The 13394-nt window shown below is 41.2% G+C and overlaps 1 protein-coding gene across 20 annotated transcripts in view; it reads right to left on the reverse strand.

The window, feature by feature from the left end:
• CADPS (calcium dependent secretion activator) overlaps positions 1-13394 on the reverse strand; it is a 625900-nt gene that overhangs the window by 228161 nt on the left and 384345 nt on the right. For all 20 annotated transcript variants that reach the window (XM_060239432.1, XM_060239433.1, XM_060239424.1 and 17 more), the window contains exon 9: positions 6533-6599. In XM_060239432.1, coding sequence (XP_060095415.1) covers positions 6533-6599 — 67 coding nt within the window. The remainder of the gene's footprint in view (positions 1-6532; positions 6600-13394) is intronic.

Here is a 13394-nt window from a genome sequence, read left to right on the forward strand (position 1 = left end):
ATTGAAGGATTAAAGATAGCGGCTAAATGTAAAAACTATGTCGTAATAGGTGATTTTAACTACCCGCAGATTGACTGGGTCAATAGGTGTTCAGTTCGAGAGAAAGAGACTGAGTTTCTAGATGCTCTCAATGACTGTGCTATGGAGCAGATGGTCACAGAACCTACCAGGGGTGGCTGGGGCAATCTTGCATTTGGTCCTAAGTAATGACCAAGACTTGGTGAGAGATGTAAAAGTGATCGCACCGCTTGGGAGCAGTGACCATAACGTTATTAATTTCACCATTTGTATAAATAGGGAGTTGCCCCAAAAGAGCAGCACAACCATGTTTAACTTTAAAAGCGGTAAATTCTCTGAGATGAGGAGGCATGTGAAGAAGAAATTGAAAGGAAAGGTAAATACAGTCAAAACCCTTGGGGAAGCTTGGAGGCTATTTAAAACTACAATCCTAGAAGCTCAGATAAAATATATACCACAAGTTAGGAAAGGCACAAACAGGTATAAGAAAAGGCCTGCATGGTTAACAAACAAAGTAATGGAAGCTGTAAAAGGTAAGAAGGACTCCTTTAAGCGGTGGAATATTAGTCCAAGTGAGATTAATAAAAGGGAACACAGGCTGTGGCAAATCAAATGTAAGACTGTGATCAGGCAGGCAAAAAGGGACTATGAGGAGCATATTGCAAAAAACATAAAGACCAACAATAAAAATTTCTTCAAATATATTAGAAGCAGGAAACCAGCCAGGGAGGCAGTGGGGCCCTTGGATGACCAAGGGGTCAAAGGATTACTGAAGGAGGATAAGGAAATGGCTGAGAAGCTGAATGAATTCGTTGCCTCCATCTTCACTGTGGAAGATGAGAAGTGTTTGCCCGCTCCAGAACCACTAACTTTGGAAGGGGTGTTGAAAGACCTGAATCAGATTGAGGTGACAAGAGAGGAGGTCCTACAACTGATTGACGAATTAAAAACTAATAAGTCACCAGGTCTGGATGGCATACATCCAAGAGTTCTGAAAGAACTCAAAGTTGAACTTTGGGATCTCCTGACAAAAATATGTAATCTTTCATTGAAATCTGCCTCCGTTCCTGAGGACTTGAAGGTAGCAAATGTCACCCCCATCTTTAAAAAGGGTTCCAGAGGAGCTCCGGGAAATTACAGGCCAGTCAGTCTGACTTCAATACCAGGAAAGTTGGTAGAAACCATTATCAAGGACAGAATGATTAGGCATATTGATGAACACAAGTTATTGAGGAAGGACTCAGCATGGGTTCTGTAAGGGAAGATCTTGCCTCGCTAACCTGTTACAGTTCTTTGAGGGGATGAACAAGCATGTGGACAAAGCGGACCCAACAGATGTTGTTTACCTTGACTTCCAGAAAACTTTTGATAAAGTTCCTCATCAAAGGCTCCTTAGTAAGCTCGAGAGTCATGGAGTAAAAGGACAGGTCCTCTTATGGATCAAAAACTGGCTAATTAATAGGAAGCAGAGAGTAAGTATAAATGGGCAGTCTTCGCAGTGGAAGACGGTAAGCAGTGGGATGCCGCAGGGCTCAGTGCTGGGTCCAATGCTCTTTAACTTGTTCATTAATGTTCTGGAGTTGGGAGTAAGCAGCGAAGTGGCCAAGTTTGCAGATGACACTAAATTGTTCAGGGTGGTGAGAACCAGAGAGGATTGTGAGGCACTCCAAAGGGATCTGTTGAAGGTGGTGTGAGTGGGTGAGTGGGTGTCAGTGTGGCAGATGAGGTTCCATGTGGCCAAGTGATGCACATTGGGGCCAAGAATCCCAGCTACAAATACAAGTTGCTGGGTTGTGAAATGGCAGACTGGCGAAGAGAGAAATCTTGGGGTCGTGGTAGATAACTCACTGAAAATGTCAAGACAGTATGCGATTGCAATAAAAAAGGCCAATTCCATGCTGGGAATTATTAGGAAGGGAATTGAAAACAAATCAGCCAGTATCGTAATGCTCCTGTATAAATCGATGGTGTGGTCTCATTTGGAGTACTGTGTGCAATTCTGGTCACCGCACCTCAAAAAGGATATTATAGCATTGGAAAAAGTGCAGAAAAGGGAACGTCCCGGGTGGGGGAAATCCCACCCAGACCAGGGGCTTCTAATAAGGGACAAAGTACAAAATTCTTGTAAATAGAAAAAACTAATTTTTTATCATCTTCCATTGCATCAAGATCAAAATATATAAAACATATACAAAATACAAAAGGTTCAGATAAACTGGAGAGCTATAATAGCAAAAATAGACCCAAAGAGTGCTTGTGAATGGTTCCTCATCCTCTTGGAGAGGGGTGACAAGCGGAGTGCCCCGGGGATCTGTCCTGGGACCTGTTTTTTTCAACATCTTTATAAATAATTTGGATGAAGGAATAGAAGGAATGCTTATTAAATTTGCCAATGATACTAAATTGGGAGGGGTAGCAAATAAAATAGAAGACAGAGTCAGGATACAGGATGATTCTGACAGGCTGGAAAGCTGAGCTAAAATAAAATGAATTTTAATTGGGGGAAATGTAAAGTTCTCCATTTAGATAGGAAAAATCAAATGTAGAATTGTGGGATAGAGGAGACTTGTCTTGGCAGTAGTATGTGGGGAAAGGATCTAGGGGTCTTAGTAGACCATACATGAATATGAGTCAGCAGTGTGATGCAGTAGCTAAAGAGGCAAATGTGATTTTGAGCTGTATCCTGAGCTAAGACAAAAATGTGTAAACTGGAGGCTAAAAACTGAGCTAGCTCACACTAAATCAGCTTAGAGGGAACACTTATCTCAAGGGCACTATGTGCCAAACAGCAGGATACATATATTTTTTAAGTATGTAAACAAAAAGCTTTTGCCCCCTGATTCCTCTTCAAAGGCAGCAAATGATTCCCACTAGTGAATCACAACACAATCCATATTCCATCAAGTTTCATGACTCGACTTGTCATACTTAATAGTAACCATATAATCACTCTGTGGTGTGTGTGAGAGAAACCCTCATTCTGTAATCTTTAAGAATGAAGGGCAGAGCATTTGTTTTTGTGATGTTATCCTACAAGGTTATTTATTAAAGTGTTATGGACTTTTTTATGCACTTGCCAAAAACCAAAATGACATCTTTGCAAGCTATGTACAACTCAAAAGAATTGGAAAAAGAGCTTGATACACACATTCTCTGTACGTTTATCTAAAGGTTTGTGATCTTGGATGATCAATTTTTTTCCCCATTTAACAGAGTAAAACTGTTAATGTTAAAAGCTTACTCCAACCAGTTAGAAGCACAAGACTGATTTTGCCAGGCCCCTCTTGATTTATGATGCTGTGGACACATTTTCATTCCTAACCTTGGGGTCATATTCTGCCATCACTTTCACACTGCATATCTCAGAATTCACAGCGAGGTGAATAACAAGTCTGTGCCATGAAATTTGCATGCAATTAGCATTCTGTTCATCTCAGAGGGCAAATTTCCTTCCAAAGTGGTAGGTGATACACAGAACGAGACATAGCAAAAATCACAAGAGAACATTGTATCTTCTGGACTGACTTTCAAAACAACAACAAAATGCATGTGAATTCTTTTTTCAAAAATGCTTCCCTCTCCACTACCTGTGACTAAATCTCTTCCTGAATCATTACAGTAACCAGCACAGGACCCAGCTTTGCAAGACTAGGTTATTTTTAAATAATGAAGTCTATAGCCAGAGCACAGGAGCTGCATGGTTCAGTTCATTGTCCAGTTAAAGGGTTTCAAACTACAGACAACTGCCAGGTTAGATAATTCTGGATTGATGGTCTTTTATTCAGTATGAGGAGGCTTAATCTCTAAATGCATGTATTTAAAAGCAGAATTGAAGATATTGACAGATTGCTCGGCATGAATAATTTTTCAAGTCATTATCTATTAAACAGGTATAAACACTGCATTTGGTGTGGAGATTAAGTGCAACACCCCTATATTGCAATACATTATATTTGATTTTTAACAGCTAAAGCTTCCATTTGGACACATGCCAGCAATATCTATGCATGCAGGTGAACACATATGTGCTCAGCTGCTGGAAAGGACCCAGAAACACACCCAATTCTCTTCCTGCTCAAAGCTTGTCAGTCAGGAAATTGAGCTGAAGGAGGCAGAGCTAATTCCTACAAGTGATGTGTAACTCTTTTAAAAAAGATAACACAGACTAAATATTTGTTGTCTTTTAAAGCCTCTTTAAGCAAAAAAGTTATATATATATATATATATATATATATATATATATATATAGCTTTGTTAAGATCATGTTTTTACACCCTATTTAACTAGAGTTAGCAAGCAGTACTCAGTTTTCAGTACATCTGGGGGTGGGGGTGGGGTGGGGAAGAACCATATATATTTGCTTAAAAGAACCATGGTAAATCAGTCTCTAAAGCAGAACAAAGCTTGAGTCCAGTGGCACCTTTAATACCAACAAATATCTAGAATTAAGCTTTGTTTGTTATAAAGGAGCCACTGGACTCAAACTCTGTTTTATTGCTTCAGACCAGCACAGCTACCAACCAGAATCAGTCTCTAAAGTATAACTGATTGTTTATATAGCAGTGGTAAGATATGTACAAAAGATGCTACTTTGTAAATATTCATTTGCCCAACACCCTTGTGAGGCAGGCCACTATCACTCCCATTTTATAGTTGGAAAAACAGAAGTTTAATAATGTGCCAATGCCATAGAAGTTGGACATGAATGCAATCCTGATATTTTAACACATTAAAGTGTGGCTCAACATCAACAGCACTTAGTGATAATTAACTTTATTTATTTCAAGTGAAACATACACAGTTGTCAATGTCCTGGAGCCAAAAGTGTTTTGCCCTTTAATACAGGCTTAATGTGTGCACATGTGGCATTGAAGTTTTACATAGAACTCAGGTAAGTAACACCACCTAGTACATAAGCCATTAAGCATCTATTATAGGAGCAGGACATGTTTTCTTTAACTTTAAAACCAGATGTTTTAAAAAATCTGTTGTTGCACATACTAGCTGACCATTCTTTCATTAGGATGATGACTTAAATAGCAGCTCAGGAAGTGCTGTTAAGAGAGAGTCCTTGATAGCTTTGTTAAATACCTCATGAGAACTTGAAGATGATCAAAGGAGAAGTAGGCGTACATGTGAAGAAACAGGATTTTGGAAAATAAAGATGAGAACAGAGACTGCTGTAAGTTGGTGTGGGATCTCTCTCTCTCTCTCTTACTCTCTTGTGATCCTGATAGAGTTACCAGCCTCCAGGTGGCAGCTGGAGATCTTCAAATAATTTCCAGGTAACAGATCAGTTCACCTGAAGAAAATGGCTGATTTGGAAAGTGGGCTCAATGGCATTATGCCTCAAACCCTGCTGCCCTCAGGCTCCACCCCCAAATTGACAGGTGTTTCCCAACCTAGAGCTGGCAGCTGTAGGTAGAGGGGGCCTGCTGCCCTATAGCTGTGCCTCTTTGCTGTAACTTCCTTGTATCTTTGTAAGTAAAGCAATTTAAAACACACACAGTTTAGTACTCGCTCTTCCAAAGGGAAGCAACACTGGTAGTGCTGCTGCTGGAACTTCTTGCTGCTTGGAGAACTTGGAACCTATCAATATATTGATTTTCACATTGGTTTCTCCTGTTTGCTTTGCCCTAAACAGTAATTTAGAATATTGTTTTTCCTGACTGAGGTAGATAATTCATCTTCATGACAAGCAGCTAGAAAGAACCAACTACTTGAAGAATGTTATATATAGGGCTGCCAACTACCTGCTGCTTAGAAATCAGAATCGCTTACTTGCTTTCCAGTCAAGATTAACTACAAGAACATAGACTTAATTCAGACAATCCTCCAAAGCAGGGTTTATGAACTGTAAATAAGCCATAGAAGCTTCTTCCTTCCTTTTCTCTTTTCCCTCTCCATTCAGATATGACAATTCAAAGTGGAGAATTTACACTCCATGCAGTGGAGAGAAGTTTTCCCTTGGCACAACCTCTAAAATGCTGCTATTTACGTAATATGGCCAAGCAACACCGCTGAATGGTGGATGAACCTTGGAATTGCACTGCTTGAAAATAATATGATATATCATTATATCAGCATCCCCATCGTTCTTGAGAGCACTCAAAGCACTTCATACGTATTGTCCCAATAATCCTTCCAATAGCCTTTTAAAGTAGGTCAATATTATTAACCCATTACTGCAGAAGGAGGTGAGGAGTCTGTAGCTGAGAGAACTGTAACTTGCTTTAGTTACCTAGCAAGCTAAATTCAAACATTTTGCTCACAGCTCACACTCTTACAGTGCAAACCTGAGTAGAGCCATTCTAAGCCTACTGATTTCAATGGATTTAGAAGGGTGCAACTGCTTAGGGACTGTAACACTTTTTGAGTGTCCTGGGAAATTAAAAAAAAAAACTAGAGAACTGTTATTAGTGAGTAACAGATTTAAGAACTCCACTAGTGAAGCGGTGCATGGCATCAAAAAAAAAAAAATCCAAACCAAACCATGTTTTTGTTGAAATATTACCTGGACTAGCACAAAGAACCTTTTCTTCCATCTCTTCCAGACATTTTTGCCAATGGCCCACAAATACCTGCGAAATAAATGGAGGAGTTTTAGTATGAAAATTCTATGAATCAGAATAAGATAAGGTTAAGCTGAAGGCTGCTGAGCACCAAAGTCTGGAAAGAATCAGAGGTCTGTGACAAGGCTCACTAGATCCTTAACATCAGAACCTAGTATCAGTTTCATGCTTAAAGAGACCAATTTCTTCAAATCTTCAAGACACAGATACTGGGAAAAAGGAAAAATTGATCCCTATGATTTTGTTGCTGGCAGGGTCTAACACTTTTCTGATCTTTAAACTTGGCTGATATTGCGGGAGTAATCTAGAAAGTTCTAATTTGTTTCAGCTTCCATCTTTCCCTAACACAGAAGTTTTGGTTGTCTACATACCACAATTTGAATTGGGGAAAAGTTAGCTGTGGTAGATGCTTATTGGCTAATATTTATAAAACCACCAACATGCCTTTAAGAGAGACAGACTATCATTCAGCTGTAAAGCACCGATTTACGTGTATGAGATCCCAAGTTCAATTCTTATCATTTCTAGGTAACAGGATCACAGGCAGGGCTTTTTTTGAGCAGGAACGGACAGGAATGCAGTTCCGGCTGGCTTGGTGCCAGGAAGTGTGGCCTAATATGCATATGAGCTCCTGCTGGGTCTTTTCTTTAAAAAGCTCTGTGCAAAACAATGGTGATGTCGGGAGGTGTGGTCTAATATGCAAATGAGTTCCTGCTGGACTTTTTCTGCATATAAAGCCCTGATCGCAGGTAACAGGACTGAGAGAAGACCTCTGCCTGGAGAGCTGTTGACAGTCAGAGGAAACAAGACTGAGATAAAGGGCGTCAGTGTAAAGCAGCTTTATAAATTCATCTCTGCCTCCCATATAACCCCCCGAAGACATTTAACGTTTTAAAAAAAGTGTGTAAAATATTTTTGCTACGATTTATGTAAACATAAACACATACACTTTTTTTTTAAAAAGGCAGACTGTTTGCCTGATGTATGAGGGGTAGGGCAAAACTAACATACTTCCTTGGCATGGAAAGCAACTTGTGGATCCAAGATTCAAATCGTTGGTGCATATGTCTGTCATACAAGTTGGAAAACAAGAGTTACTGCTGCAAATAGCCACTGTGACTCTACTTAGAATCCTACATCTGCCTTCCCTCTTACATGGGCAACGTGCTATAAAGCTTCCTTCACAATCACCATTTAATGCAGATGTTATTTATTTATTTATTGGGGGGGGGGTTGGTAGCAGCTCATCCAAAGGGTCTTTCGGTGATTTACAAAATTAAAACCATACAAACAAGGTAAAAAAACCATAAAAACAGATTACGTATATAACAAATATAACAAATTAACATTAAAATGTTGAACTATTAAAATATATGGCTAGTACCATATCAATACCCCCCACCCCCCACCCAAAAAAAACCAAAGAAACTTGTGGATTACCCTCAAAAGGCCAGCCTAAACAATTCAGATTATTGTTACTTCCAGGCCTCATTTTGGGCAGGAGCTCACAAGAACGGAGCTCTGCAACCTCTACATTTTATTGTGCACTTTCTTTCTTACCCTCCTCCCCCCAAAAAATACTTGCTTCTGGACTCCATTGTTCAAACCCCCATGAGAATTTTGCTGAATTCTAAGATTTGACAAACTTTCTAATATTTTCTCCCACAAAAAATGGGGAAATAACCAAAACAAATAAAGCAGACAGATGGAAATCTTTATCATGCCACTGTGACCACATAGGAGAAAGTCCGCTTTTTTTCACCTTAGGCGGGCGAGGCAGTTGGCCCCCTTCCTGGAGCGTGACGACCTAGCAACAGTGATCCATGCTACGGTCACCTCGAGGTTGGACTACTGTAATGCCCTCTACATGGGGCTACCCTTGTGCCGGACCCGGAAACTGCAGTTAGTGCAGAACGCTGCTGCCCGGCTGCTACTAGGGCTCCCAAGATGGGAGCATATTTGGCCGGGGCTCCGGGATCTGCACTGGCTGCCAGTAATATTCTGAGTCCAGTACAAGGTGTTGGTCATTACCTTTAAAGCCCTATATGGCCTAGGACCTGCCTACCTTAGGGACCGTCTCTCCCCACACGTTCCCCAGAGAGTACTACGCTCCAGTTCACAAAATCTGCTGGTAGTCCCCGGGCCAAAGGAGGCCCGTCTAAAATCCACCAGGGAGCGGGCCTTCTCAACAGCGGCACCTTATTGGTGGAACCAGCTGCGGGACCTAGGGCCCTGCGGGACCTAGGGCAGTTCCGCAGGGCCTGTAAGACAGCCGTCTTCCGGCAGGCCTATAACACCTAACTGATAATGAGAACATCTCTGGATGGAACAAAAATGCTCTTATAGACCGCTGGTTTTATTTTATCTTGTTTTATTAATTATGGTTTTAATTGTATTTGTAAACGTTTTAAATTGAATTATATGAATCATTATGTTGTAAGCCGCCCTGAGACACTTCGGTGAGAAGGGCGGGATATAAGTCCATTAAATAAATAAATAAATAAAGTAATTTTAAAAGTATGATGGGAGTAAGGTTTTATTATGTCAATTATAATTCAAGAAGCATTTTAAAGTAGATGCTGAGCTGATATAATTTAGTACATCTTCTGGTGATGCCAGCTGTGTGTGGCATATGCAAATGAGTTATGCAGACGAGTCATGCTAATGAGCTCTGGCACCTTTTTTTCTACAAAATGACCCCGGGTTGCTTCCATTCAATATGAAGGAAATTGAAGGTAAACAGCTTTGAAACCCTGATGTGTGTGTGTGTATGTGTGTAAAGTGTGAACCAAAGAAGTGAAGGACATGAAAGGGAACCCAGACATCTACCCCTTCCCTGCGCATCATAATACTCCCTCCAAAAGCTGGTGTGCGTGCGTGTGTGTAAAAAAGACTACTTGGAGTTTGTTATGTTGCTTGTGTATAATGTCTCCTTCAATCTCCCATGTGCTTGCTACCATATATCTATTCATTACTTAGAGTACACATAGATGATTAAACTATTATTCTACCTCTAAGTAGATGATGAAGAAGAAGATATTGGATTTATATCCCTCCCTTCACTCCGAAGAGTTTCAGAGCGGCTCACAATCTCCTTTACCTTCCTCCCCCACAACAGACACCCTGTGAGGTGGGTGGGGCTGGAGAGGGCTCTCACAGCAGCTGCCCTTTCAAGGACAACCCCTGCCAGAGCTATGGCTGACCCAAGGCCATGCCAGCAAGTGCAAGTGGAGGAGTGGGAATCAAACCCGGTTCTCCCAGATAAGGGACCGCACACTTAACCACTACACCAAACTGGCTCTCCGAGTAGTAGTAGGTCTTCCAGGCAGGGCTGGATCGGGGGGGGGGGCAGAAGGGGGTGCTTGCCCCGGGCTCTGATGGGTATGGAGTCCATTGTATTCTATGGGACCATAAGATAGAATAGCCCATAAGGGGGCGCCATTTTTTAATTTTGCCCCCCCTCAAAAAATATGTAGATCCAGTCCTGCTTCCAGGTCAGCTTTTGCAGAACTAAGAACATTCTTACTGGACCCAAGTCTCGGACTTACTTTCATGCAAACATGATTAAAGGCAGGCTGTAAAAGTCACACAGCACTAACATGAGTAAGTTAAAATGAATGTAAGAATAGGAGCTGAGACAGCTTCAAAGAACACAGCATAGTACAAAGGGCTTGGTAAAGACATGGTGCCTAAGTAGCTAGGCTTGCCAGTCCCCAGGTCCCTGTGGAGGATCCCGCAGTTTTGCAGGCTCCTCCCTGCTGCCAGTCAGCTGCCAGTGGGGGAAAGCCCACCTACCAACAGCCTTCATGTGCCATTAAATCTGGGCAGGATTAGGAACCGCTTGCAACTGTTTGTGTTTCCAAAATGTGTATGTGCTTTTAAATCTCAGCTGAGAACAGCTGCAGGGGGGTGGGGCAAGTAGAGCGTTGTGGCTGTGAGAAAGGCAGAGGAACCGGCAGAGGAACCGGAGTCCTTCTGTTTGTTTTGGATTTGTTTCAGAAATAGTTTATATAGCAAAATTGATAATAAGGAGTTAGCTAGAACCTGATTATGGGAGGGAGGAAAGCTCTACCCCCTAGGCTGTTCTCCATTTGTGTTCCTGTGTTTGAAGAAGCTGGTTGAAATACAGCAGACTGTTACATTCAGCAGCTCCCATGGCGAGTAAATTGCCCCAATGAGATCACACAGAAGTGTGGATTTGCAACCCATGTTTATTTTGGCTGCTTTTTGCGTGTGCGTGTCCCTTACAAAAAGCCATGCTTGGAAATGCTTCCAAAACCTGACAAGGGAACTTATGAGGGTATGACAAATTTCACCTTCATTTAGTGGAGGTGCAGCTGCCAGGGTAGACAAAAAACAGATGATGAGGAAATGAAGACTATTCAGGGGAATTGTACTGCAGTATATTTATTTAGGGAATGGGAAAGTCTCCTGGCTCCACCCCAAATTCCCCAGATATTTTCTGAGTCAGACCTGGCAGCCTTATAAGTAGCTGAGCCAGTCATAGCTCTTTGTTAGTACTGCCTTTCAAACATCTAATAGTGCAATCCCAAGCAAAGGTACTCCAGCCTAAGTCAATTAAAATGAATGACTGGAGTAACTGCATAAGATGGCACTGTTAGGGATTTTAAAATGTCATGACCTGAAAAGGAAAAACTTTTCAATCTTGATTGCTGTTTCAGTATCAGTTTTCTTCATGTTACCACTATTTCTTTCTGTCTGCCAATGCCAACCAATCAATGGTCACATAGCTAGTATGATGGCATCATGCAGCCAACCAGGGCTGGCTATATGACCTTATAAAGCCAATTAAGAGGAAAGGCAGTGCTTTCTGAGCTCACTCCGAATTGACTTCATTATGATGCCACATACTATATCAGATTTGGGTACATGATGACATTAAGAATTCACTGAGGTGAAGAAGTGTCGCCCTCAATCTGACTGGGCACTGTGTGGGCTCAGTCTGGTGGTAATGTTCTTGAGATGGATGAATGCTGGGGTCAAACAACAGGATATAGCTATTGCATCAACCACCATGACCTGGATGGCGCAGGCTACTGATATCATCAGATCTTGGAAACTAAGGAAGATTGGCCCTGGTTAGTATCTGAATGGAAGATGTCCATGGAATTCCAGAGACATGACATGGAACCAGGCAATGCAAACCACCTCTGAATGTCTTTAAGCAATCCTCTTTTTTTTTTTTTTTGCATTTTTCTTACTTTATTAAAGAAAATTTAAAAATTAACAACTCCAACAAAATCTTTTACACCATACAAACTTAATATCACTTAAACATTATATCTTCATGTTTTCTTCAACTTCCTTTTCTTCCTTCGTTCTTCTCTCAAAGATTAAATAATATTTATAAAATTCACTAGTTAATTTTAGCTCATTATATTAGCTTTACATTATATATTTCAAATCAAGTTTGAGCCAAGTTATTCTACAGATAATATAATATAGCCCAGCCCTTGGAGACCTTAAAATTTAAGGACTGGAGGAGAACAAAACTCCACCTTCCATGGGCTGATTATACCTTGGGAGAACATACACAGACACTTTCAACAGTCCCACCACTCTCTAATATCAGAGAGTTATGCTTCCATTCTAAATTGTACTCAAAACCTCATTTTTTAAAAAAGTAGTCAACACTCCTCAAAATCTTGATGATCTTCAGAGGTGCATACACGACTTGCTTTAACTGGAGTAGGAGGAGAGCGCTCCTTTCTCTTGTTTACTCTCGGTGTGGGGGTGGGGGGAGGGATTTAAGGCAGCCAGCAATAATTCACCAGAGGCAGAGTCATGGGCAGTATAATAAATTGAACCTTGTTGCACACAAAGTTTATCTGTTTGGAGCCAACGATATCTTATTCCTAAGTACCGCAGTTTAGCTGTTGTGCCTTTAAGGTCTCTTCTGATCTTTAAGAACTCAGGAGGGAGATGAGGATACACCTGGATCTTTAACCCCTGATAGTCCAAACTACCCCTCTCCCTGGCCTCTGCAAGAATCTTGTGTCGTGTTCGAAAATCCTTGAATTCTACCAGTATATCTCTGGTATATGATGATGAAGTGGATTCTTCACATACCTTGCCAGTGCAATAAGCTCGCTGCAGGAGGGGTGTAATTCCAGCTTCAAGATTTAGCATAGCTGCAAGCCAGTTTGCCATAAATATAGTCAGCTCTGTTCCAGCCTCAGTGTTTGATGTGAACCTCTGAACTTTAGGCACAACTCTCAGCTTCGATAGTCTAAACAATTGTCCTGTTCTTTCATTCTGTGCCCTCCCTTTCCCTTTTTTTTTACATAAGAACATAAGAGAAGCCATGTTGAATCAGGCCAATGGCCCATCCAGTCCAACACTCTGTCACACAGTGACCAAAAAAACCAAGTGCTATCAGGAGATCCACTAGTGGAGCCAGGACACTAGAAGCCCTCCCACTGTGCCCCCCCAGCACTGTATCAAAGTTGGCTGGGAGGTCATGATGAAGTGACAAGATTTTGTCTGCAAAAAAGCTCACAAATGCCACACTGCTTATTTTAGAATTTCTAAAATTCTGGGTCCTCGTGGAGAGGCATGTGACCTAACTGTCCTAAACAACTAAGCCAGGCATGAGTTAGCAGACCAATAGAGGCGCAAAGAATTCCTTCTTGGAACCCTTCACTGCCATCTTATAGGATTTCATAAGCATCTTTATGATTATAAATCCAATCTCCTCTTCTTCTTCTCTTGTAGTTTCATTGTAATTTGTTGGCAAACTTGCTCCAGTCATCTGAGTTCCCATTTCATCCCCTTAAGTTCCAC

Source organism: Heteronotia binoei, chromosome 5 (assembly GCF_032191835.1).
Source record: "Heteronotia binoei isolate CCM8104 ecotype False Entrance Well chromosome 5, APGP_CSIRO_Hbin_v1, whole genome shotgun sequence".
Taxonomy (NCBI): Eukaryota; Metazoa; Chordata; class Lepidosauria; order Squamata; family Gekkonidae; genus Heteronotia; species Heteronotia binoei.